Raw genomic sequence first — 27,165 nt, forward strand, 5'->3', positions numbered from 1 at the left:
CTGCATGCTGTACATAACTATCGACTGGCCTGGTGATCAATGAGGATACTGAGATTCACAGAATACATCCAGTTACTCTGTGCTGAATTTGAACCTGGGTGGATTTGATGGCAAATCAGGGAAAAATTGACGTGTACAAATGGTTTCCTGGACAACAGAGCGTACTTGCTCTCACCTGGAGGGTGTGTGCTTTTAAAAACATTTCATTTTCAGGTTAGCATGCAGTAGATGAGTTCCGGCATGGTGTCTTTATCACATGTCATTATAGTTTGTTCTCAGTGCTTTTTAATTTGGGTTGCATTCTTACATATATCAGGAGAGCCCATAATGATTACACCTTGACTCCCTAGTTGCCTAATGGTCTCAGAAGCCGTTTATTAATTGGGTTTTCTTTGTGCATTCTTTACCTATCCTAACCTGTCTGGACCTTTTCTTCCTCATATTTTTTTTTTTACCTTATTTGATTAATGAAGTTCTGAGGCCCCCAGCACACATTCATTCTAAGGTGGTGAATAAGTAGTGATAACCTCCCTCCCCCATTTTGCCAAACGGGGAAGTGTTACACCAAAAATTAGCTACCTGCTAAATATGGCTAACAACTGCCCCTAATTGGGTCATTAATGATTGGGGGCTCTGTGCTGAACCCTTTGTATCTTGTGTACTAATCTCACTTTACAGATGAAATAAAACCAGAAAGGTAGATTGCTCTGACCAAGGACACAGCTACTAACTGGCTATAATGTTTGCCTGCTTGTTTTTTTAAACGCTCAGATTTGGAACACATGGTCTCATTTGCTGGCAGTGGCATCTAGACAGCCATGGCCTACATAAAGCCATGAAGCATAAAGTAGATTTCTGTGTGGCGAATGGCCGTCAGAACGCTATTGAGAAACAATTTTCTGCCAACCTTGCCTCTCATCCTGAGGTCAGAGGGTGCTTGAGTCCTCTGTCCCTAGTCATCCCAATGGAAGATGTTTGGTGTAAACGACCCTGAAGGTGTGAACTGCCCCTTGGAGGAGTTGGAGACTCCATTCACTCCTAAGCACTGTTGTTTATCACAGTTGCAGACACAAGAAGAGTCCAGTGGCTGGATCACTTCGTTATTGCAAAGGCCAAAAGAGGTGGAATTCCATCTCCCCTTACAATATTACATATAATTATATGTAGCTTTGTGTCTAAGAATATGAAGACTTGACATTTCCTGGCTTGTCAAAGTGAATACACACACACACAGAGAGAGAGAGAGAGAGAGAGAGAGAGAGAGAGAGAGAGAGAGAGAGAGAGAGAGTTTTACATGGAGAACAGAGAGTGACTATATAAACAAAGAGGGAATGTGGTGAATGGCTGGAATCTCCAGGAAAATAATTCTCCTAGCAGCCGTGCCAGGGCAGAGGGTCACTAAGTGAGTGCAAACCTGTTTTCAAACATTCTTTATTCCCCTACAGGGCATACAAAACCATCGAAGATGATGACTTGAAGTTTCCCCTTATATATGGAGAAGGCAAGAAGGTAGGCTCGAGTTCACTGCTGGAATGAGAGGAGGTGTCTGTGGCCTTTTGCTTTGTCATAGCCTGTGGCAATCTGTATGCCTCACTCGGCAGTTTGGGGTTTTATAGCCTTGACAACTTGAACAAACATCGTTTCCATCATTCTTCGGGTCACCTGCTTTGAGGGTCCAGAGAGTGGCAGGATTTGAGGGGTGTGGGTGAACACAGAAGATGAAAGTCAGTTTTATGAAAATACTGTCCCGGTATCTATCCACTTGAGCCCCTGTTTAGACCATTTCCACATTTATCGTTCTGTTTTACATCTGACAACAAGCTCGGAGGCAGGTCAGGCTGGCTGTGTAGCTTTATTTGGAAGACAAGGCAGCTGAGACTTCAAGATGAAGGCAACCCAGGCAGAAGCATTCGAAAATCAGCTTTCCTTACTTGTTCCAACAAAGGGACTCCAGAGTGTCACTGCAATTATACTACAGGATCAAAAGCCCAGACTGAGATAGCAGGGCCATCACTGGGTCCCAGTGCTCTAGTCAGAAGCAAAGGCTGAATAATATGGTCAAACTCAAAGAAGACTGTAGGTACAATACCCTTGAGCACATTTGGAGGAGCTTCTGAGACTAGCACAGAGATGGCAAAACTTGGAACCCATACCCAATTAAACAAGCTGCCTCCTGAATCTCCCTCTGTAGGCTTCCTCTGAACACCACTTATTTCAATTCAGAGCTAAGAGTTTCAGTTAGAAGAGGGCAGTGTGTCCACATTGAAGAGATTCTTCAAGTGAATCCTTTATCAGTGTCAGATTAATATTTATCAAGAAGAAATGATTCGCAAGAATATCAAAGCAAGGTCTCTAGCGTCCCCCAGTCCCTGACTCATGGGCAAGTCCTAAGTATTCTGTTTGCCTGTGTTTAGTGTACTCTCCTGGACAAGAGAACGGACTGCTGTCTTTTTTTTAGAAGGTTATCAGCAGTGAGATTTTTGTTGTTGTTGCTATTGTTTTTTAAATATTTTTTTTCTTTTTAAGAATTTCATACATGTATACAATGAAAGATAATATCTATTACTCTGTTCCTCCCCTATGGCTCAGTGGGTAGAGACACTTGCCACCAAGCCTGATAACCTGGGTTTGATCCCTGCAACTCACATAGAAAGAACTGAATCATGCAGGTTGTCTTCTGACCTCCATTACATTCTTGTCACACACACACACACACACACACACACAGAGAGAGAGAGAGAGAGAGAGAGAGAGAATATGGTGGCTCAAGTCTGTAACCACACAGCCTTCAAAAGACTGAAGCAGGAGGATTTCTGTGAGTCGGAGCCTCAGTATGAAATCCTGTTTCAAACTTAGTCCCTAAAAGCATCATGGTTTCATTTCTACAGTACTGTAGACCCTGTCTGCCTTCTGTCTCCCTCAAGTCCACAGGACTTCAAAGAGACAAGGATGAAGATATGTTGTTAAATTATAATGTGGGGTTTCTTTTCCTTTTTTAATATTTACTTAATTATGAGCTGCAGCACATGTGTGGAGGTCAAAGGTCAACTTGCAGGAGTCAGTTCTTTTCCTCCATTGGGTGGGTGGGCTCCAGGGATCAAATTCTGATTGTCAGACTTGATGGCAGGTTCCTTCTCACCTGCCCTGAACTGTAGTGTATCTTCTATTTACCTCTCCTTGCCTCTATGGAACATTTAATGTTATTATCCAAGTAACAGAGGAAAATTCAGGCTCAGGTATTTGAACTGCAGCTTTTTTTTTTTTTTTCAGGTAGTATATGTCACTTGTTTATTTTACATAGTAACAATGTCCTACCTTTTCTTTTTTTTTAATTTTTATTGGATATTTCATTTATTTACAATACTGATGTCAGCCCCTCTTCCCATTTCCCCTCCCTAGAACCCCCTATCCCATCCCCCCTCCTCCTTTATGCTTTTATACAATTTTGATTACATGCATGTATTAAGGTCAGTTCTAGATTGAGGAACTAGCAATACAATAGATGCAAATAGTCAAGGAACAAGCCAGACAGTAAACACAAATAGTCAAAGAAAAAGCAAGGCATTAATCCCAGTTACGTGAACACTCCCATGATCACTGTTTCTAAAGGCTTATCAGGATGACCAAATTATCTGAGCCTACTTCCCTGTCCTAGCCCAAGGTCATTTTCTTATCTGAAGCCTACTTCCTTGTTCTAGCCTAAAGTTTAGATTCCTGCCTGAAATTACTTCTTTTTGAAGTACAGCATTACATGGACTCTATTATTGGTGGCCCAATGTTCGGCTATTAGGCTTCGTGTCACGCAGCCTGACAGGAAGTCTATCCCTCTGTGTCTGCCTATCTGATACTGTCCATCTTTTGGCACCAAATTTAGTGTTGCCTCCTCTATGGGACCTTCTCGGTAAAATTTTTGTTTCCTCTAAATTCATATATTCCATTGTTGATGAGTGTTCCAGAACTGAAGCACATTTCATATATTATATATATGTCTCTTACCCCTTGACCAAGTTCCTTCATAGTAGAGATGGACTTTGGTGTCCTTCCCACCTGGTATGTGCACATAGTAGGTACTTTAGGAGAGTTGCCTGTGTAGGCATTAATGCAGTATGTTAAATCCACAAAATGAGTTTACAGAGAATGTGAGACTACAACCCAAAAGTCTGTGCACACATGCGTTAGTGACGTTTTGTTCCTTTCCACCGGAAGGAATTTTTAGGAATATTGAGGCAGATCATGGAGAAGCTAAAGATTTATTTATTTACTCTAGCCATAAAACTTAGTAGTAGAGATCTACAAAAAGACAGGAACTGCCTCAGACTTACTACACCTTTCACTAGTGCTTCTGATATTGCCAAGGACGTAGCTAGTGTCCAGCAAATACTTGTAGTGTGAGTATGTTTGGATGGGTGGATGGATGGATGATGAATGGTGGGTGAGTAGATGGATGGATGGGTGGGTGGTTAGGTGGATAGATGGGTGGATGGATGGATGATGGATGTGTGAATGAATGAATGGGGGGGTAGATGGATGGATGAATGGGTGGATGGATGGTGTGTGGATGAATGGATGGATGGGTGGATAGGTGGGTGGGTGGATGAATGGGTAGATGGATGAGTGGGTGGATGGATGGATGGATGGATTGATGGTGGGTGAGTAGATAGATGGATGGATGGATGGATAGATGAGTTGACAGACAGATGGATAGATGGATGGGTGGATGGATGGAAGGGTGGGTGGGTGGATGGATAGATGGAAGGGTGGGTGGATGAATGGATGGATGGTGAGTGAATAGGTGGATGGATAGATGGGTGGATAGGTAGGTGGGTGGATATATGGTGGATGGATAGATGGTAGGTAAGTAGATAGAGGGATGGGTGGATGAATGGATGATGGGTGAGTGGATAGATGGATGGATGGTGAGTGAATAGGTGGATGGATAGATGGGTGGATAGGTAGGTGGGTGGATATATGGTGGATGGATAGATGGTAGGTAAGTAGATAGAGGGATGGGTGGATGAATGGATGGTGGGTGAGTGGATAGATGGATGGATGGATTGGTGGATGGTGAGTGAATAGGTAGATGGATAGATGGGAGGATAGGTAGGTGTATAGGTAGGTAGGTGGGTGGGTGGATGGATGGTGGATGGATAGATGATGGGCAAGTAGATAGATGGATGGGTGGATGAATGGATGGTGGGTGAGTGGATAGAGGGATGGATAAATGATGGATGTGTGGATGAATGGATGGATGGGTAGATGGGTAGATGGGTGGGTGGATGGGTGGATAGGTAGGTGGGTGGGTGGGTGGATAGGTAGGTGGGTAGGTGGATGGATGGATGGATGGGTGGGTGAATGGATGGATGGTGAGTGAGTAGATGGATGGATGAGTAGGCAGACAGATGGATGGATGGGTGGATGGATGGATGGTGAGTGGATAGATAGGTAGGTGGGTGGGTAGATGGTGGGTAAGTAGATAAATGGATGGGTGGATGAATGGGTGGATGAATGGGTGTATGGGTAAATGGATCAATGGATGGATGGATGGATGGATAGGTGGCTGGATGGGTGGGTAGATGGGTGGATGGATCATGGGTGGGTGAGGGGATAGATGGATGGATGAGTAGGTAGATGGGTGGATGGATAAATGGATAGATGGATGAATGGATGGTAGGTTGGTGAGTGGATGCTCTTAGTGGAGTATGAACTGATTTCAGTTGCTGTAGTCAATACATACATTACAGTTAGTTTCTTTTCAGCACCCTTCACTCCCAGCTTTACAGAAGCAAGCTGAGGACAGACAGCAACACCCAGTAAGCCTGAGATACAGCAGTGATTCTGATGAGTCTTTCTCCATGAATACAACTCATCTCAGTTAACAGCCAATGGCGGAGAAAGAGGAATTGGGACAGGATGCTGTCACTGTGTGTATTTCTGATAACTTTCTGCTTATACTCTAGGCCCGGGTAATGGCAACTATTGGAGTGACGAGGGGACTTGGGGACCATGACCTGAAGGTTCATGACTCCAACATCTACATAAAACCATTCCTGTCTTCAGCTCCTGAGGTACCATGATACTTTTGTTTATATTTTATGCAATACAATGTTATATGTATTATTCCTCCTTACCCCCACCTCACATCCAAACAGTACAGCATGCCTGACAAGTCTAATGTCACTCAGCCTGCCCTCCCCTTGAGTTCCTGGATTCATGCCCTCATCATCTACGTAGAGAATCAGATCTTTGTTCCTCCCCTGCACAAACCAAGTGAGCTCTGTTACTGTGTCTGACCTTGAATTTCTCATGCTTGTTTACATCCAGTCCTGCCAAGAATTCCCTGTTCCCTGTCCACAGCATCCAATTCTCTCTGTGGTTTAGCTCATGTGTGTTTCCCTAGGTTCTCCACCTATGGATGGAGACTCCTTTGGCAAACCTCTATCCCCCAAAATATTTGTATTACAATTCATAACACTAGCAAAGTTGCAGTTATGAAACAGAAATGAAAATGATTTTATGGTTTGCTGGGGGTGGGGGTCACCACAACATGAGGAACTGTACTAAAGGGTCTTAGCAGTAGGAAGGTTGAGAACCAATATCCTGAGGGGACATCCTGAGTTCTGTCTCTCATACAGAAGTCATGTTTTTGTCTACTCTTCAGATGCACAGGGGAATATTTTCTGAGGCTTGTTTAATCAATGCCTGTACCTCAGCTATTCATCTGCATATCTCCTCTCACTCAATTTTAGTTAACAAGAGAACTTGTGTCATTCGGGTGTTATTTGGAGAAGTTAATTGAAAAATATATCTGTCATTTTGTCTGTTTTTTTAAAAAAAAAAAAAAAAGATCCTACAATATTTCCTACAATACGGGAAATGTTACAAGGCTCTATGTTGGCTTCCATATGAAAATCTAATAGTCAGCCCAGGGTGGTGACACACGCCTGTAATCCTAGCACTTAGAAGTCAGAAGCATGAGCATCATGAACATCATGGAGTGTTCAAGGCACCCTGGCCCACATAACAAGTCCTAAGCCAGTCAGGACTAAACAGGGAGACGGCCTCAGACAACAAATGAAGCAGACATAGAGGTGCACACCTTTAAGCCCAGCACTTGGGAGGCAGAGGTCAGCTGATCTCTGAGTTTGAGGACAGCTTGATCTATATAGTTAGTTTCAAACTAGTGTCAAGGCTGCACAATGAGACCCTGTCTGAAAAAAACAAAACAAAACAAACAAACAAACAAAAAAAGAAACAAACCAACCAGATGTACTAATGGTTTGGAGATGGATTTTTCCTTACACAGTAAGAAGCCCTGAGTTTGTTCTGGGGCTGTCTCTATGTGTTCCTCTGGCTTTTCCTTCACGTCTGCAGCAGCTCCAAGCATGAAGTTTTCTTTGGTTTTTGTTGTTGTTGTTGTTGTTGTTGTTGTTGTTGTTGTTGTTCTATATCTTGTGAGTTTAGGCTTTGTTTGTTCTGTTATTTTTTAAATTTATTCTGTAAGAATTTTATATGTGTACACAATGCATTTTGACCAGATGCCCTCCATCACTGCCTCCAGGCGCCCTTCCCACAATATGGCCTCTTCTTTACTTCATGCCCTCCTTTTTTCTTTCTTTCCATTTTTAAAAATAACTCGCTGAGTTTGTTAGTACCGCCCGTATCTACATGGATGTCAGATCACCCATTAGGATGAACAGCACACTGAAGACCACACCCATAAAGCAAAACAACCTTCTCTTCCCAACAGCCTGCAGCTACCAGTAGCTCTAGGCTAGGGGCGGGGCATCGTGGGCCCCTCCCACAAACGTAAAGTTTCCATGGAAGGTGTAGGAACAGGTTCCATCCCTTGTGTTCACTTAAACCTCATTGGTTAACATCCTGTCACTCTTCTAGCTGCAGAGGAGGTTGGGGAAGAGAGAGAGAAAGAACTTCAGTTCCCAATCTTTGTGGTAGAGCAGAGTAAGTCGTACTGTCTGCCATATTGTGAAAAATGAAACTAGTAGAGCCATATGTTATACTGGAAATGTCCAGACTGTACAGCCACGGCTCCACGTATGTGCTCTGCTCAAGGAAATTTGTATAATGGAAATGTCACACACACACACACACACACACACACACACACACACACACACACGCACGCGCGCTGAAGAAGGGAATGTGAGACAGGGGTCTTGTTTTATTGCCCAGGTTGGCTTCACGTTCATGATCCTTCTGTCTCGGCCTCCCAACCAGTGAGGTCCCTTGGTATGAGGCTGCACCCCTCTCAGCGGGTGCTCTTCTAATGTGGCTCATTCTTATTATGGGAAACATAAATTGACTCAAAGTGCCCCCAAAAAGGAGGTGTTTAATTATATTGGGAGACATACTTCTAGTGTCTACAAAATCAATATTTGAATGACCAGGCCTTATAAGAGCGCTTCTGGAATGAACAGCAGAGCCACCTCAGCAAAAGCTTGCAAGTGTCGCTCGGTTAGCCAGCCACAGCCACGTTCCACATGTCCCAAGCAACCCAGCTCCTCAGCCACGCATCTGTATTGGAGAGAGGAGTTTTGATGGGCCCAGCTCACCCTTCATACAAGGCTACAAGTGACTTCCAAGCCTGAGGTTTGCCCTTCAGACCATATGTCTGCTCCATTCTCCTCCGTGGGCACAAAGAGCCGTCTCTGCCCAGGTCCTGGGCAGAACTCTAAACAAGGAAAATCCCTTTAGAGACAGAGCCTCAGCGTTCGAGCTGGCATGGAAATTTCTAGTAAGAATTAGGCATGGAAGACACATCCCGAATAGACCCTGCAGTTGTTACATGAATCAGCTTGGGGGGGGGGGGCTACAAATGGGGCTGGAGAGATGGCTCAGAGGTTAAGAGGTCCTGAGTTCAATTCCCAGCAACCACATGGTGGCTCACAACTGTCTGTCATGGGATCCGATGCCCTCTTCTAGTGTGTGTCTGAAGACAGCTGCAGTGTACTCCGATAAATAAAAAAGAAAGAAATCTTTAAAAACAAAACCAGTACAGTGCACATCCAGAGCTACAGGTGTCTCCTCTCAGAGCTCTGGAAGCAGCTCTGCATAGTGAGGTCTCAGTTGGACAGAATGTCCGAAGTCTCCTGGAGTTCCTCATCCCTCCATGCTGGCCAACATTAGGACGAGGAGTTACAGCCAAAGCTGCCTCTCACCAGAGGAAAGCAATAAATTCCGAACCCTGAAGTCTCTTCCCTTTGAACTCCACTGAGAACTGGGTTTGTAACTGGGCTCATAAAACTGTCCTTTCTCCCTTGGGGGAGAGCATTCATCCCACATGTTAAATGGCACCCTCACCTTTGCCCTTTACAGAAGCCTCTCTGGGGGATCTCAGGAAACACTAATGAAGTGGTTTTTGCTCTCTCTCAAGCAGCCTTAAAGCCTCCTCCTCAGCCTCCCTCTCCATATGCACATGCAGACACTTCTTTGTACAGGGGAACCTGGCTCACTGCGGTTGCTGTGCAGTTAGACTTGACAGGGCATCTCGTTACTGTGCTGTTCTTAGTCTGACAAAAACCGCTCTTTCTGGAAAAAGCCTTTCAGGGTTGAAATCCGTGGGGCCGGTTGTTAGCTGCGGCCATCACGCTGAGATTAGGTATCTGAAGTATGTTTCTCTTGTTTAGCTGAAACCGTACTTTCAGAACATCTCCCTACGCTCCATCTGACATACTTAGGAATTTACAGCAGCCTCTCATTGCTAACAGACTTGCAAGGTAGACAGTTATTCTACCCATCCTGCACACTGGACATTGAGACTCAGGAAAATAAAATAATGACCCAAGGTTACACAGCCGTCAAGTAGCAAACTGGCACTTATAACCCACATCTGATTAGGTACAGGGCCACGGTGGCAGGAGTGGTCAAGAAATATAGGCTCAGAGTGACTCAGCATGTACTGGTTTGAGGGACTCTGAAAAGGTCATCTCTGCCTTGAACACGAGAGCCTCTGGTCCTCAGTGGTCAGAGTTTCTCAGACAGATGCTGTTGGCCTCAGACTAACACTGCAGATAATGGCTCCGTAGAGTGGGTAATTGGAACGACCATAATGGCCATTCTCTGTGTATGTAAACCTAGGCCAGACTGAACTGTGTAAGAGACGATTGCGTGCCTACAATTTAACCTAATGGATACGGAGTGTATATACCAAGATCTCTTGCACAAGATTAAATTTGTTATACATTTTAAATGTTTCCAGATGGATGCGCCTTAGCCAGAGTCAGGAGAGGGGGAAGGGGGCCATTAGAAGAAGAGGAACAGTTTGAATTGACTACTGTAAAGTTTAGAACAGAAAAAAGAAGATAGCCCCCCCTCCCCCACCACAACCCCATCTCCACTTTTTAAAGCTAAAACCCTTTACTCAGGGGGATGGTGATAAAATCATATCCAAGAGAGAAATGGCTAGGCGGCTTCTGTTGGGATCCCAGAAAAGCAGGTTAATTTACTTAAGCCATCTAATGAAGAATCAGACTGCTCCCGGTCTTCAGGACTCCCCCTCCATTCACAAACGCCCCGCCCACATTCTCTGTGACCTCCCCCGCACATCTCCCTGCTATGCCTCGGCTCTGCCAAGCATGGATCTTTTCCTTCACATTGGGGTTCTAAATTTCAAATCCAGCTCAGTCTGGTGGTTTTAAGGACTGGGGCTCGGGGGAGGACGTGAAGCCATGTGATGCGATTCTAAGAAAAAGGGCTCAAAACCCTTCTTGGAAATTCCCACTGATCCCACTCATCACTGCGGCCCCTAATTTGATTTGATGAATTAAATACAAATAAATCAAAACCATGTGGATCAAATTTATGTAAAAAAAAAATGCACCAGGGGTTTAAAAATTAGAGAAGGGTTTCTCTCTAGCCAAACACATTTTCAGTTTTGCTGAACACAAGGCGCTGGGAAAAAAAAAAATCCGTGAGTTCGCCAAACCTGAAGAGCAGCGCCAGGTTTCCGGAGCCTCTCCTCAGACCTTCTGGGGTCGAAAGCAGAGATTTCTAGCCAAGACCTGAATTCCACAAGAGGCCCCCGCCAAAGGAGCAGGGGGCTTGCTAGCAGCAAGCTACAGGGCTGTGGGGAGACGTTCACCCTCCACGACAGCACCTGGCCTTCTTTGTGTGACCCCGCGGACTGCAGCCCCTCCCCCAGGCTCCGGCCAGGTCTGCCTCTTGCCTAATTAGGAAGCTCGACTGTGCATCCTGAAGAGCTCAGAACTGAGGGGATTTGTTAACTCAGGCACTGGTGCCCAAGTCCTCAGCATTGTCCTCGCTCCTAACAGTTCCCCCACCTCCAGCCCAGCACACACAAGCATCCTGTTACTCAGACAGCTTGGCACAGGCCTAAGGCCTCGACTTCCAGATGTTCTCTGCTCTCCACCCCTTTGGGCCTGTGACAGGCCCTCTGTAGAGCTAGGATTCCTAATTTCACCCTTCTTTTCCGGCCCTCTACTCCAAGACTGTGCCCCAGTTTGGGCTCTTGGAAGAACAAGAGCCCCTTTTCTGTCTGGGGGCTGCTCTGCAGAGCCAGCTCCATCCCTCCCTCCCCCACTCCGCAGTCAAGTTTTCTAGCCCAGCCAGACAGAACCACAACCAGGCTAATTTTCTCTCTGCTTCGTCTCTCCTCTCTGGGTTTCAGGAGTCCGTCAGCTGTTTCTTATAACGCCAACTCAGCCCAATCCTGGGAATTTTTTTTTTCTATCTAAATAATCATTTTCTTCCGAAACACTCCTTTCATAAGGGACAAAGGGGCCGAGGTTGAGTTCCACTCCAGTCACCGGAAGCCCCCCCCGCCCCCCAGTTGCTTTTCCTTCGTCGTGGGGCTTGGCATGGTCTGGACTGATGGATTATGGGTAGGAGGAAATAAGAGCATCAGTGAAATCCCGGGCATGAGGTCTGGTGTGTGGTTAGTGATGGTCAGTAATGTTCTCTCCTTCTTCTTTCTTACCGGTTTCCGAAGACTGTTTCACACTCAGGCGGTTTCTGTGACCACTTTCATATTGAAGGAGACTGTGTCTGAGAGTCCTGGTATTCCCCTTGCAATCACGAAGGATAGCTACTGCCTTCTATTTACGTTTTAACACCCATAGTCTTCTGGTTCTTGGTGACTTTTTGTGCTCCAGGCTACAATCCCCATTTGGGGAGAGAACGTGTTTGTCTACTCTGTGGTTCTGCTCTCTAGTTTATAAGAAACAACAATTCTCAGGTACCATGGGAAGGAAAGCTGATTGTGTAAGAGAAGCTTACTGTGATTACATGAGAATCATCTAGAGAGGTGAAGAACCTTGGTATGCCCCTGACCGTCTTCAAGCCTTCTAAAGGGGTCTTTCTCTTTGGCGGATAGAGAGGGAAAACATATTTAAAAACAAAAACGCACACTGGGCATGGAGGTGCATACCTTTAAGATTTATTAGATTGGGAACCTCAGGCGGCACTGAGAACAAACATGGATTTCTTTCTTCCCTCCACCTGGTTGAGCTGACCCCATGGACAGTTCTAGAATTTTCTTAGCCCCACCCAGGGAGAGTTTTCTTACTGTTCACCTGCTGATAGGCAGAAGCAAAACTAATGAGTACCACATGTGGACAGAGACCAAAGAGAAAATTCCAGATAGTTCAATGTCCCAGCGTAACCATATAGAGCAGTGGTTCTCCACCTGTGGGTCACAATTCCTCTGACAAACCTCTGTCTCCAAAAATGTTTACATGATGATTCATAACAGTAGCAAAACAGTTATGAAGTAGCAGTGAGTATAATTTCATGGCTGGGGGGTCACCACAACATGAGGAACTGTGTTAAAGGGCTGCCACATTAGGACGGCTGAGAACCACTGACACAAAGTTAGCCTGGAAAATTTTCCTCAACATATACCTTTTTGCCTTTTGTTGTCTATACACAGACCATTTTCCAAACTATTCACTCTCCTGTGAATAGTTCTGTGGTTATTAATATTTATGGTTCTGTGGTTCACAGACTGGGTGATCTGGGTGGTTCTCCCTGAGAGCCCCTCATAGACTCCCAGTCAGATGCTGGTTGAACACAAGGCTAGGGTGGAAGTCTCAGATGACCGCTCAGCAGCTAACAGTTAGTGTGGTCTCTCAGCTGAGAGTTGAGCCCAGGCAGCACCACATGGTCTATCCAAATGGTCTTAGATCCTCAGAGCCGGGCAGCTGGATTTCCAGAAAAACTGTCCCCATAGCGAGTTGTTTTAGAGTATTAGGCAGCACCTCACAGCTTCAGAAGTGCTGGCCTCTGAAGTTCCAGACCCATGGCACTGCAGTGTTCTGATGGCAGAGGAATTGTTGAGACGAGTGCACTTAGAAGGAGGGACACATGGAGGCAGCCACTTGATTTGCCGTGAAGATGTTCTGACAAAGAGAAGGAATCATGGCTGGCCTTCTTAGAGTTGTCTTATGATTTTCCTGTAAAGTAACTTACCTGCCGAGAACTCTTGATGGTTAGGGTTGACCACCTAGGAAAACAATTGCAAGTTGATGAGTTATGTTCTATGTATGAATGATGAACGGACATGTAATCTGTTACATAAAAGCAGATTTACAAAGAAGCTAAGTAAACTAAGGGATAGGGACGTTGGCCCAGAGCAGGGTGTGCAAGTTCTGCTTGTTACTGGAAAATGTGAGCTACCCTAGTGAGAAAGTAAAAGCAAGTTTGTAATCCAGGCACTGTCTTGTATTTGTACAATTCTCAAGGGGAGCTTAGGATGCACATTTCCAACAATCTATTAGGATTTTTTCCTTCCTTCCTTCCTTCCTTCCTTCCTTCCTTCCTTCCTTCCTTCCTTCCTTCCTTTGCCTTTCCTTCTCCCTTCTTTCTTTTCTCTTTCTCATTCTCTTCCTCCTCTTCCTTTCTTCCTTCTTTTTCTTCTTCCCTCTTCCTCTTCCTCCTTTTTTTGTGATAATTTCAAGACTTCAACATGGGTTTCTCTGTGTCGCTCTGGCTGTCCTGGAACTCACTCTGTAGACCAGGCTGGCCTTGAATTCAATCTACTTGCCTTTGCCTCCTGAGTGCTGAGATGTCCTGCCTCTCTGTTGATGGTGCCTGGGCACCATTGGCATGCGGCTATGGGGAGGCAGAACAAAGTCCTAAACAGGCGGTCCAGGCAGAGTCTGGGAGGATTGCTGTGGTTCCCTGTCTCTTCTCTATGTATACTGGTACTGCAGCCGTACCATTAGGGATCAGGAACTGGGGTCTCCAGGGTCCACAGGTCTCCTTCAGGGCATCTATGCACCAGGCAGGAAGGGGAAGTCAGAGCCCTGGATGGCGGAACCCTGTCTGATCCTGAGTGAGTGCCAAGAGTTCAGAAGGGCCGGAGGAGAGAAGACCTTCCTCTCAATATGTGGGTGTGGCTCTTTAAAATGAAGGCCTCCTCCCACAGCCATTCTTAAAGAGGAGAGAGTCCTTGCTTGTTCGTACTGGTTTATATGACAGTGAATGTGAATGCATACACTTTATTGGGGGTGAACCAGGGATTAAATCCCTTTTGTGGGAAGGAATACCCAGAAAGGGAAGCTCATTGGCAGATGGCTCAGGAATATCTAGATATCTCATTAGCATGGAGACCTCCGAGTGTTTATGCTACATGACCCAGGGTCCATGTTCCTCCATGGGATGTCGTAGTTATGTGTTCTAGAGCAGGTAGAGGCAGGGAGGGAATGGCTCCGCTCCTGCCCTTTGCAATTCTGAGATTCTCAAGGTGTGTGGGAGCAGGGGATTGACCTCTTTCAACTTTACCATTCTAATGCCTGGCTGGTCACGTGTCCTACACTAGGATTAATGGGATATACCACCATGCCCAGCCTTTTTGTTTTCCCCATTCTTAGTGAACATTTATTTGAGTGTTTAAGCTTGTACTTATAATTAGTTTATTGTTATTTCTTTCAGTAAGACTGAGAGCTCTCAGGATTGTGTAGAAGTTAGGCCTCACAGAGAGTGGATTCCCTGGGTTCAAAAGAAAAAAAACGAAGTGCCCCAGGGGTGTTTTGTTTTGGTTTTGATGGCACAAAACTGCCTCAAACAAAGTAGAACTCGAGGACTTACACCTGAGCTGCCCTCTGACCTACATGTGCACATCATGGCATGAATGTACCTGCATCCATGTGGCATATGCACACATACACACATGCACACACGCGCACACACATCATACACAGAGAGGAGCTTTGGACACTACATGGCACATGGTATCTTCAGCATTTTCCAGAGCCGATCAATGTTTTGATCTCGGAATCTTGAAAACACTTCATGTAAATATATAGTTTTTTTTTTTTTTTTTTTTTTTTTTTTTTTGTTTTTTTTTTTTTGTTTTTTTTTTTTTTTTAATGGCAGATGTAGGTTTAGGGCAACTTCGGAAATTGTTAGAAACTCTGCCTTCCATCCAAATGGGCATTTGTGTAACGGTTTTTATGAAGTTAGTAATTCATATATCAGTTCTTAGAGTTAAATACTATATGACTGTATAACCCATAGATGCAGTCATTTGACATTTACATGCTGAAGGATGATGGAATAAAAATATCGAAAGTTTTGTTTTCTGTGCTGAAGCCATTATGTCCCTACGAGAGCAGAAGACGTTGTATGGGCGGCTAACACAAACCCTGAGTGCATAGCACGCAGCGTGCACGCATAGCATAGCAGCAACTCCAGCCTGAGTTGTGGTGTTTGGGGCATACCGGCTGGTGTGCATGGTGTGCTGGTGTCCACAGTGCTGAGAACCCGTGCTGTATGTTCAGAACCTCGGCTGCGGTGGAGTCACGGGATACAGCAGGGAGTGAGCACTATGCAGAGCGACTTGGATTGATCACAGATCAGATTTTAGATTAAACTCAGATTGCTGTTCACTCACAAACCTTTTATTTTTCACAATTTCCACATTTAGTTACAGGGCCGTGACCCACAGTTGAAGAAGAGTTGTGTTGAGTCTAGGAGACTAGGGTAGACTAGGAATTCTCATCCTTTTGATCTTCTTTTTGAGGAGTCTTACTCTAGACCCATTCGAGTCTAGAATTCACTATGTAACCTAGGCTAGTCCCAAACTTCTAACCATCCCTTGCTTTGGCATCACAGATAATAAGATTATAGTAGCCTAGGCTAGCCCCAAACTTCTAGCACACCTGGCTCTTAGTGGAGAATTCTGAGAACCACCATCCTACACCATTCCTGACTGTGCTTTAGGAACTTGGTGTTCTAATCCCAGTGCAGGCCTGGTATATTAACACCACCAGACTCTAGTCCTGGATAGTGAGTCATTCCTTTGGCGTACAGGGCTACAACAAATTCTATTTCCCATTTCACCACAAATCCGCCCTAGGTTTCTTGCTATGAGGTCAATAGGATTGATTTTGCTGTACAAGGGTCCCACAGTTTGCCACTGGTGATTTTTTTCTCTCCAGAGGTCACATGCACAGTGAATTGTATCCTTGGTCTCTTGTTCACAAGAAACCTACCCTTTGTGAAGACTCTTATGATACACTGGCCTGTTGTGGCCCGAGCTGCCCCACACTTGGGGGCCAAAAATGTTGAGAACTGCACTACCCCACATTTGGGGGCCAAAATGTCTTGGACCGCTCTGTCAGTGTTGGGACGCGCACTGCCAAAAGCCTTGGGGGCTAAACTGTTAGAGCCAGCACTGCCCCAAGCTGCTCCAGTACGTGGGTCGGGGTTCAGCAAGAGAGAGGGGACAGACTCGAGGAATGGAGACCAGACAGAGTGTGATTCAATCCTGTTTATTCTTCAGACTCTCTTCTTCTCTCCAAGTCCCAAGTCTTGAGTTCCTAGTCCCTAGTACCTCCAAGTTCCAAATTACTTCTTCCAAGTGCCAAGTGCCTAATGTCTAATTCCAAGTTCTTCCCCCAAGTGCCAAGTGCCTAATACCTACTGCCTAATAACTAACTCCAAGTTGTACTTTCTAACCTAATTCCTACTCCAAGTTGTACTCCTAATGTCTAATAACTAACTCCAAGTTGTACTGAACTCTTCTGTCTGCCTCTTGCCTTTTATGTCTCACTTCTAAGCCACACCTTTAGGTCACGCCCTTAAGTCATGCCCTTAGGCCTTGTCTCTAAATCTGATCTCTAAGTCACACCCTTAAGTCACACACCTTTAAGTCTCACACACTCAAGGGAAAATCCTGAGTATCTAAAACAAGATGTTATCAGAGTGTGCTCAACTGTTGTAGGCTGATGTAATCAAATCTCTTATCAGGGTATATGGCTCAAGATGGCTGCAAGGATGATAGCCGCCTTCTGTTGGCTCCCCACACTGGCCCACTGTGGTTCCTTTAGCTCCCGTAACTGGAAGTAGCAGCCATTGGAATCCAAACTCACAATCATTTCACAGCTTACACAACAGGGTTTCATAGTACCGTCGTCCCCTTAACCAGATCATTTTGAGGCTCAGAGGACACGATTAACATTTAAGGTGAAAGTGGAGTGTGGTGGTGGCACACCTTTAATCCCATCACTGATGAGGTAGGGGTAGGAGGGCCTCTTTAAGTTTGAGGCCACCCTAGTCTACAGAGCAAGTTCCAGGAGAGCTGAAAAATACACACACACAAAGAAAACCATTGAGCACAAGCTAGATGGTCTTACTTATGCCTTGTATCCTGGACTGACAGCTCGTCCTGGCAATGTGGCATCCTGATACCCACAGGCTGGAGTTTCTCTGGGCCCTTTTTTCCAGTAAGGACCTTTTAGTGACAACGAGCTTTTCCTCAGATGATAACTGATATAGATACTATCCGATCTGTTGTTTGACTCGTTGAACAAGAGTTACAGTTAATGATGAACCAGCTGTTGGAAGCTCAGAAAAAAAAGTATGGCATGGCTGAGTCTGAGCCCATACATGGACTTCCTCCCCAGAGCTTGGCCAGCTGTGAGGTGCCAGGCTTCACATGGAGAACATTGCCCTGTAAGCTCAGTCTCTATGCAGTATTACCAAATATTTTAGCTGATTTTGAACCATTGGGAGCTGTTAAGTCTTATCCTCTCTCTAAAAGTCAAATCCTTATTTTGTCTGTGGACTTTAGAAGAAGAAATAAAAAGCCTCCAGAATATCTGTGGTATAATTCAAGTATGAAACTAACCAAGCCAAAACAAATAGCCAGCTCCCTTGAGGTAGTCTGAGCAGCCGACATGTTTGTGACACTCAAGTGTCACTGGACTTGTTTTGAGCAATGCCCTGAAGTCTCATGACCAGTTTCATCAAGGTTTAACTCATCCTGTAAGGAAAGAGTTGGAAAATGTCAGAGCTCTGAACGTGCCCAGCGGCCATGTCCCCCCATCCTTCCATGTCAGAAAGGGAGACACTGGAGACCAAGAAGACAAGCTTGTCCTTTGCCGCCACCCAGCAGAAATCCCATTCTACCCACTCTCTCTCACCTCCAAGCTTTGGCCCTGCCATTTCCTTTCCAGGTGAAAGACTAGCAGAATCCAGCTTCCCCTCCCCAGACCCCTCAAACTGAAGTCCGCCCACGTCTTAGACGTGCAAAAGAACAAAGTAATTTGCTGAGGCAGAAGTGGGTCTGAAACCCAGCTCCCCTGCCATCAGCTGCAGTATTGGCTTCTTGACATACAATGTGCGTAGAGGCTAGAGAGCAGTGGTTCTCAACCTGTAGGTCGAGACCCCTTTGGGGTGTGAATGACCCTTCCACAGGGATCACCGAAGAGCATCTCGGAAGACAGATGTTTGCATTACAATTCATAGCAGCAGCAAGGTTACAGTTATGAAGTAGCAATGAAAATAAATTTATGGTTGGGGGTCACCACAATGTGGGGAACTGTATCAAAGGGTCACAGCGATAGGAAGGTTGAAAGCCACTGCTATAGGAAATTTGGATGCGGTCCTGGTGGCATGACGCAATGTCAGTCTTAAGACAATCTATCTGATCCATACATCCACAAGGAGAGGAGCCGGCAGGGTCCTTCTGGAACAGGCACCATATACATGCTAGTTTGGGATTGACTAGAAGGATGAGTCCTCATGAGGCTTCTATTTCCCACTGCCCCACGGTGGTCTTCATCCTGTGAACTACCTCTGGCTCTCCTGCCAATGACAGACACTACTGGGAGTCCTAATCACGGCTGTAGTAAGTGAGACTTTTGGAATTGGACCCCAGGTTCCCAGAGCACACTCATCCCTTTCTCCCCGTCAAGCAAGCACATCCTTGGTGTCACTGCTATGAGAGCAGAGCCATCTGAGAGCAGAGCTCTGATGATCATCTACTAAGGTGCCTTCCCCTGATCTTCATAAGGGCTTCATGAGAAGACTAGCGCAAAGATAACATGATTTCCCTCGAATGCTTTTCACTTTAAAAAAGAACCGATCTCAGAGCTATCTAGCTCAGTTGGGGCAGTGCTAGCCTGGCTCGCACACGGCCCTGGGCTCCATCCCCAGTATTGCAGCACTGCACAGAAACAGGCACGTCGGGGCACACCTGTATTCCCAGCACTTACCCTTGAGGCAGAGGCAGGAATACAAGCGTGAAGTCATCTTCGACTACACAGTGAGTTTGAGGCCAGCATGGGCTACAGGAGACCTATAGCAAATACATTAATAAGCCCCAAAGAGTCACTTCCTTGCTCGGGTGTGGTGCCTCACACCTCTGATCCCAGCGCAAAAGGTGTCAAGGTATTCAGAGAAGCAAAGGATCGCTGACAAGTGGGGAAGCTGGCGGATGCCTCTCTTAAATTACTTCAAGACACCCAAGTCAGCTCACAGAACCGCGATCTCTTAGCATGCCACCAAAATGTCACTGAGAGGCCAAAGAGGGGAGCGCGGAGCACACAAATGCTGAAGTAGCAGCCTGCAGCTAGGCAGTAAGAGCCACAGGCTCCTGTGTCAAGTGGGAATCACTGATAGCAGTAAGGACATCTCTCAATGCTAGGAAGCCGGAGCTCTGTGAGCCTCCAGCTCTCGGCTCATCCAGGGCATGTTAGCCAAAGGCTCTTTCCTTCCCACTCATTCCGCTGACCCTGAACAGAGTATGTTCCTTGAGTATAGAAAAGAAAAGGTTGCTTAAAGAGCCGATTGCATTTTGGTGACTATTTGGTCATGTCAGAGTTAGCAAGCTACGCCTGATGGATCACACTATGATCCATGGGTGGGATCTATATGAATGGGGTCTTATGAATGAAATCCATGAATGGAGTCTTATGAATGGGTCTATAGTTTTTTTTTTTTTTTAATTTTTTTAACTTCCCCAGAGTGTAGCACATAGTGAGTGTTCAGTATGTAAGTTATCAAGGCAGAGGACTATATCAGCTCTGTCTAGTGACAGCAGATACCCAGAGGTACTAGTAGCCAGGAGATAACTAGTGATGGTCCTTCCACTGTCTAGATAACAGATGGCCTTTGGCTTGGTTGGTTTGGCTTGGAATTGTTTTATTCAATGATTGTGTACATCTGTATTTTGAATTTTGATCTCTGGCCTGGGTAATAGGATACAGTGTAATATGTAATATTCTCTCCCGGTGCTGGGCAGTGACACTGGGGCACGGTGCCTGGTCAGCCACAGTTACAGGAGCATTGCTCAGCTGTGATGGATAGTGGGTTATATGCACTAAATGCATTTGCAGCTTACCATATCTTCAATTTAATAATGTTGATCAGGACATAACCCCCTTAAAAGTCAAAGAACATCTGCATATGGCTCCAACTTAATGCAAGATTCCCGAGGCTGCTATTAGCCCCTTCCTCTCTTCTGGGTAGATTGGACAAGGAGAGGCAGCCATTAGAAGCACTCACCGTGTTTTGTAGCCTCCTTCCCACAAGGTGATCGCATACGCACCTTGTAGCTCACCCCTCAGATGCCTGCAGCAACACTTCCAGATAGATGTCTTAGTCCTATAGAGCCTCAGAGCCCACTAGACCCATGTGAGGCTTCCAGGAACATTAAAAGCTATTGCAGGAAATGAACAGAGAAACCTTGGGAGGGAAGGGTTTCTGATTGAAGAAGGCCAGCAGCCACTTCAGGGAGGGAACAGTGAATGCTAGAATTCACTGCAGCCCTGGTTGCCAGCAAGGATAAGTGCAGAGGTGGACGGCTTGCACACCAGTCCAATTTTCCTGAAAGCATTTTTGCAGAGCATTCTGCGTCATAGGCTAATGTACAAGACTCGAGCTGTAAGTGGAAAGTTGGCAAAGTCCTTTGGAAATTGGCTGAAGGGCAGGAAACAATGGATAGCAGTAAAAAACCTAAAAGGCTGTTAATTGAGGAACACCCTGGGAATGGGGTGGCTACTGGCTTTGGATTCTTCACATAAAAATTATGTGGAAAATGGTATTGAAAGGGGTGTTCGTGCTATTGAAGCCACATCGGGAGCTGTGAGTAGGAAAGCAAATAGAACTGAAGATTCCAATTATTGGTGGACTGAGGACTCAGTGGTGGTGTGAACCCACGTCAGCCGTGGTGGTGTGAACCCACGTGGTTCCGTTGGCCAGATTTCCTGCTACTGGGTAGGCTGACTTCAGACTGAAGGAATCAACCTGCCACTTCTTGGGTCAGCAAAAAAGCATTTTGAAACCATTTAGGTCCCCTGTTCACAAGGCAGATCCTGAGACTGGATATTGTCTTCAGCCCTGGAAACATCTGTTTTAGGAAGGGCCAAAAGGCATATGGAAACACCTTTTAACTACAGATGTAAGAGCGAGCCACCTGATGCTCTCCACCTCCCATTACTTACTACTTCCTGTTCAGTGGCATGCAGATGCTCACAGTAGCTTATTGTTGGAAGCTATCCAGCTCTCGTTCAATACATCGCGGAATTAACATGGTAAGGGAGGACTTAGAGGTGGGAGCCCAGGAGTGACATGTATGGCCCTTTCCATAATCTTAGAAAACTAACTGTGTCTGGCATCACGGAGTCTAGAGAGCCTTTGATTCCCAGGCTCAGTAGGGCCCCTGTGGCCTTGCTCCTCAATGTATGGTCCAAGTATTTGCACCTCTGACATCACCTGGAGAACTGCAGCTCTCTTGCCCTACCCCAGAACTTAAGAAGCGTCTGTGAGTACTCAAGTTCTCCGGCCGGCTGGTCCACACACTAACATTTGATATGCTCCATATATGAATTCCTATATGAACTTCCTATAGGGATGCTGGAGCTCTGACATATCAAGCAACCACAAAAAAAAAATAAAGCAATGAGGGGAGGTTGTCTCCCACTGAGGGAAAATAAGACATGCATGGCTCAAGAAAGGGCATCTGAAAATGCTACCTTTTCGGCTTCACTAACTCCATTTCCACTGGCTCGGAAGGCTTAACACCTTCTCCAGAATGTCAGCTCAACCCTAAGCAAGCATACCTTTCGAGAAAAAATGTATTTAAAAGCAATTAGAGTGTGCCCTTGCATGTTCTTACCCAGGAGGGGCCTCATGTGCTGGGCTGTTAGCTAATTGTTCCTGTCCTCTGGACTGTAGAGGCCTGGCCCCTGTGGCTGCTTTTCATTTTCACAGTGGTGAAGCATTCTTTAGGGTTCAGCTACCCTACCAAGCTGGCTGCTAGCCCACAGGAGCAGTCCCTTAAAGGATGTCACTGGCATAGACAAACTGGTTGTTCTGGAACAAAGACTGAGTTTGAGGCTTCTGGTAGACCTCTGAGAAAGAAGCTTGTCTGTGCCTAAGATGGCCGATGCCACTAGTGTCACCGGTGTGAAGGGACATCAGAGCAGCAGTGTCTGCCATGTTCTCTTCTCCTCTTCCCACACCTACCCTATGCTTTCCCCAGCCATGCAGGGCAGAGGAGTTGAGAGAGGGGAAGCTGATGTTTGTCCTCAGTCCATGAGTTAGGTTGACTCTGCAGCATCAGGAAGGGATAGGGATGGAGCCTCCAAACTCCCCTTGGCTCCTCCCTGCTCCCACCACCCCTGTCCAAGTAGGGTAAGTGTAGAGTTGTGATCTCTTAATTCATTCTAGTTTCCCAGGGACGCTCTGTCCTTTCTTTGTAAAGCGTTTATTAGACGATGTTGGATATAAGAGACTGTGTGAAACCTGTCTGATGGCATGCAGTACAGCATGAGCTTTCAGTCTTTGTACTGTGCCCAGATTGGGGGTTCATCAAACCCAAGTGTAGTATCAGACCCTCACCCTTACCTGGGGGACAGAAAGGTGTTCTGGGCCCTTTGGCCTTAGCGGAATCAGGCAAGGATTTCAAACGAGTGCATTAAATAAGTATGTCTCCTTAGTCCTTGACAAATAAATATGGAAGGATTTCTTAAAATCCCAAATGAACTTCGTCTCCCCTATAGCCTTAAATGGAAGAATCTATTTTTTTTACTTTCTGCTTATAGCTCTTGGAAATGGATAAGCTCTTAATATATACAGAGGGAGATGAGCAGGCCAGCCCCGTGCTCACCCTGACTCACACGGTGTCCACGTGTAAATCATCCCTTCAGCTACATCTCAAGCTTTACCTTCTCAACTTACATCTTGAGTGCCTGTAAGCAGGTCTTAGAAAGAGACTACCCGATCCACAGAACTTGCTTTGGAATCACGTACCTCATAGTGCATACTCGAAAAATACTAGGCCAGACAGGAAAAGGCTTGGAATCAGAAGCCAGTTCGTTAGAGACAGAAAATAGCATCCCCTTTGCCTCTGTGTCTCACGTTGCGGTACCTCCTGTTCTTTTCAGGTAAGAGTCTACGATCTCTCCAGATATGAACATGGAGCAGATGACGTGCTGATCCTGGCTACTGATGGACTCTGGGATGTCTTATCAAATGAAGAAGTAGCAGAAGCAATCACTCAATTCCTTCCTAACTGTGATCCAGACGACCCTCACAGGTTTGTGCCTTCATAACCACTGGAGAGTCTCCCAGGGAGTTGTGACTTACAACAGAGGCTGTAGGAGTAGCTTGGAAAACCAAACCATGGAAGGGACTACTTGTCTTAGACTTTCCTGACCACATGAAAATCCTCCTTAAGGTAAACCAGATACAGATGGCAAAGAACTTGATTTATTTAAAAGTTACCAACAGGGGCTGAGCTAGAGTGTTTAACCATCATGCACAAGGCCCTGGGCGCGGTCTCTAGCACCGCATCACCTGGGTCTGGTGGTCTGTGCCTATAATTGTAGCACTTGGCATGTGGAAGCAAGAGGAACAGAAGTTCAAGGACATCCTCAGCTAAGGTGTCTAAAGTCAGCCTTTAGACTCCTTACATAAAACCCTTTTGAAAAAAAAAAAGGCAACATTTTAACTCTTGGGTGTCAGGAGAGGGATTGAAACATGTCCCAATATGTAGAGCTTGCTGTCCTAGATCTGACTAGATAGATCAGTATATCCTCCAACTCGGAATGAGCATCCAGCCTCTGCCTCAGCAATGCTGGGGTTAAGTCATAAGCCACCATGGCTTTCTCTGCTCATGCTCTTACTTCAGGTTAATCCTGCTGACAGGTCCTCTCAGGTATTGATCACCCATTAGGAAATCATTCCTTTTGAGTAGTTCAGAGACAGGAGAAGAAGATTACCGTTCACTTCTCCTTTGAGTGTTATGCCAGGATGAATAGCCCTCACGGCCCTGAAAAACACAAAGCCCTAGAAGAAAGCAGCTCTGGAAAAAAAGAGCTTCAACTACTACACCAAGAAATGGTTCGTCATGGGCAGAAGCCAGCAGAGTGGCCCAGTAGAGCTGAGCCGACAAACACTCCCTTACTGGATTTGTTAGCAAAAACTATAAATAAATATCTTAGCATCAGAACATCAGAACATCTTAAGATCTTTGAGAACATGATCAAGACTGAGCCAGGAATGGTAGTTTGTGCCTTTAATCCCAGCACTTGAGAGGCAGAGGCAGGTAGGTCTCTGAGTCCAGGCTTGTCTACACAGCAAGTTCCAGGACAGCCAGGGCTAAAGAGCAGAGAAACCCTGTCTGCAAAAAAAAAAAAAAAAAATAAAAATAAATAAATAAATAAATAAATAAATAAATTAAAAAAAGAAAAAAGACAGAAAAAAAAAGAAACTATGATCAAGGAGAAGAAACTATGCGGATTTTAGACATATACAAACAGGGAGCGTCAGCGTCAAGATGGCTCAGAGAGGGGCTCAAGGAAACTATAAATACTCGTATTTCAATTTTTAAAACCTTACTTATTTTTATGTTTTGTTTGTCAGGTATGTGTACCACATGTGTAGGCTAGAAGGGGGCATTGGGTCTCCTGCAACTAGAGATACAAATGATTGTGAGCCAATGTCTGTGTTGTGGTAAATATTAACTGGGGGTTTTTACCCTACCTGGGATCATTCAGTTCCCAAATAAAAGACACAAAAGTTTTATATTTGTAATAAGCCTTAGTCAGCACCAGAGCTGGGCAGATATCAACCTCTGTGCTGTTTTGTCTACTTCCTTGTCAATAACCCGGAGATATCACTTGCCACATTCTGCCTGGGCTGCTCTTACTCTGATTGGCCAGCCCACATGGCCAATTCTCACGAGGGAAGGTGGAGAAAGGAGAAGACAGGGCAAGGCATCAGGAGAGCTGGCCATGAGGGCTGGCCAATCAGAGTAAAAGTGGCCCAGGCGGAACATGGCAAGTCATATCTCAGGGTTATTGACAGGGAAATAGACAAAATAACTTAGAGAGTTGACATCTACCCAGCTCTAGTGCTATTAAGTTTTATGTAAATATAAAACTTTTGCATCTTTTATCCGGGAACTAAATGATTCAAGGCGGGGTAGCAACACCCAATTAATATCAAATATTTATCACAATACACGTGGGTGCTGGAACTTGAACCCAAGACCTCTGGAAGAGCAGTCAGTACTCTTAACTGCTGCGCCATCTCTCCAGCCCTAAATACGTACTTCTTAAAAAACCAAGGAACCTTAGATGCAGCCCCCTCAGAGATGCTAGAGACAGATGTACACAGACCCAGCACTTATAACAGTCTTCTCAAAATCAGCAGAAGAGTCAAGAGATGGTGGGATTTTATCTTCAGGACACTGAGCAGAAGACTGTCAGTCTCGAACAGCAGTTCCCGACCCGGGTGGGGGTCACGACCACTTTGGAGCTGCATATCAGCTACTTAAGTTACAGTTATGAAGTAGCAACAAAATAATTTATGATTGGGGTCACCACAACGTGAGAAACTGTATAAAGGGTCGTAGAATTGGGAAGGTTGAGAACCGCTGATCTAGAAGGTTTTTTTTTTTTTCCCTATGCAGGAAAACTATCACTAAAGAAAATTAAGTACAGAAATTTCAAACATAACAAAAATTGAGAAATTTTATTGCTGACCAATCTCTGAAAAAAAAAATCTGAAGGATATGCTACTTGTAGGAGAGAAGGAAACGACCCCAGATCATAGGCCCAAGAAATCAAGTGGATTAGTAGGCTGATGTATAAATAAGTGTGTGGGTGGGTGTAGACACACATTCTCTATAGAAAACACTAGAGGGTTAAGGTTGTTAGAAGTAATTTACTGGATTAAAATATTATACTGGCCAGATATGGTGATACTCACCTCATATCTAACAATTGGACATCAGAGACAGAAAAATGACAAGTTCACAGACAGCCTGAGGTACACAGGGATTCCATCCCCCAAACAAACAAACTCAACAGCATCGGAACAGTTAACTGGTGAAAGCTAGTAATCAGCTTAAACAGGCTGTGCTTTTTTTCTGTTTGAGAACATGTTACAAGTATTTAACAGGGCTGGAGGGATGGCTCAGCTGGTCACAACACTGACTCTTTTTTAAAAGGCCTGAGTTCAATTCTCAGCAACCACATGGTGGCTCACATGGTGGCTCACAAGTATCTGTCATGGGATTTGATGCCCTCTTCTGGTGTGTCTGAAGAGAGTGACAGTGTACTCACATACATGAAATAAATAAACCTTAAAAAAAAAAGTATTTGACATAAGCTTTAAATCAGTGTAACTCGCTAGGGAAATTAAAATAATACCGTATTGCCTCAGCTGATAATGGAAAGAACTCTGCAGGGAGTGCAGCTGTATGTCTAAACAGCTTATAAATCAAGGAGAAAAATTATACTGAGACCTCGAAATGACCTGGGTTTGAAAGAGAACACAACACATGGAAAGGGTAAAGGCTGAATTTTCACCATTTTTTTCTGGTTTAGGAGCTAAGCATAAATCAAGGCTCCACTCACCTCTGACGTACCAGAAGTGACTACCTTCCTCTGTGTT

At 45.2% G+C, this 27,165-nt stretch overlaps 1 protein-coding gene across 1 annotated transcript in view; it reads left to right on the top strand.

Moving 5' to 3' along the window:
• Ppm1h (protein phosphatase, Mg2+/Mn2+ dependent 1H) overlaps positions 1-27,165 on the top strand; it is a 257,165-nt gene that overhangs the window by 213,983 nt on the left and 16,017 nt on the right. The window contains exons 7-9 of the mRNA XM_076920370.1: positions 1,446-1,509; positions 5,958-6,065; positions 23,649-23,800. Coding sequence (XP_076776485.1) covers positions 1,446-1,509; positions 5,958-6,065; positions 23,649-23,800 — 324 coding nt within the window. The remainder of the gene's footprint in view (positions 1-1,445; positions 1,510-5,957; positions 6,066-23,648; positions 23,801-27,165) is intronic.

The sequence above is a fragment of the Arvicanthis niloticus genome, chromosome 22 (genome assembly GCF_011762505.2).
Source record: "Arvicanthis niloticus isolate mArvNil1 chromosome 22, mArvNil1.pat.X, whole genome shotgun sequence".
Classification (NCBI taxonomy): domain Eukaryota; kingdom Metazoa; phylum Chordata; class Mammalia; order Rodentia; family Muridae; genus Arvicanthis; species Arvicanthis niloticus.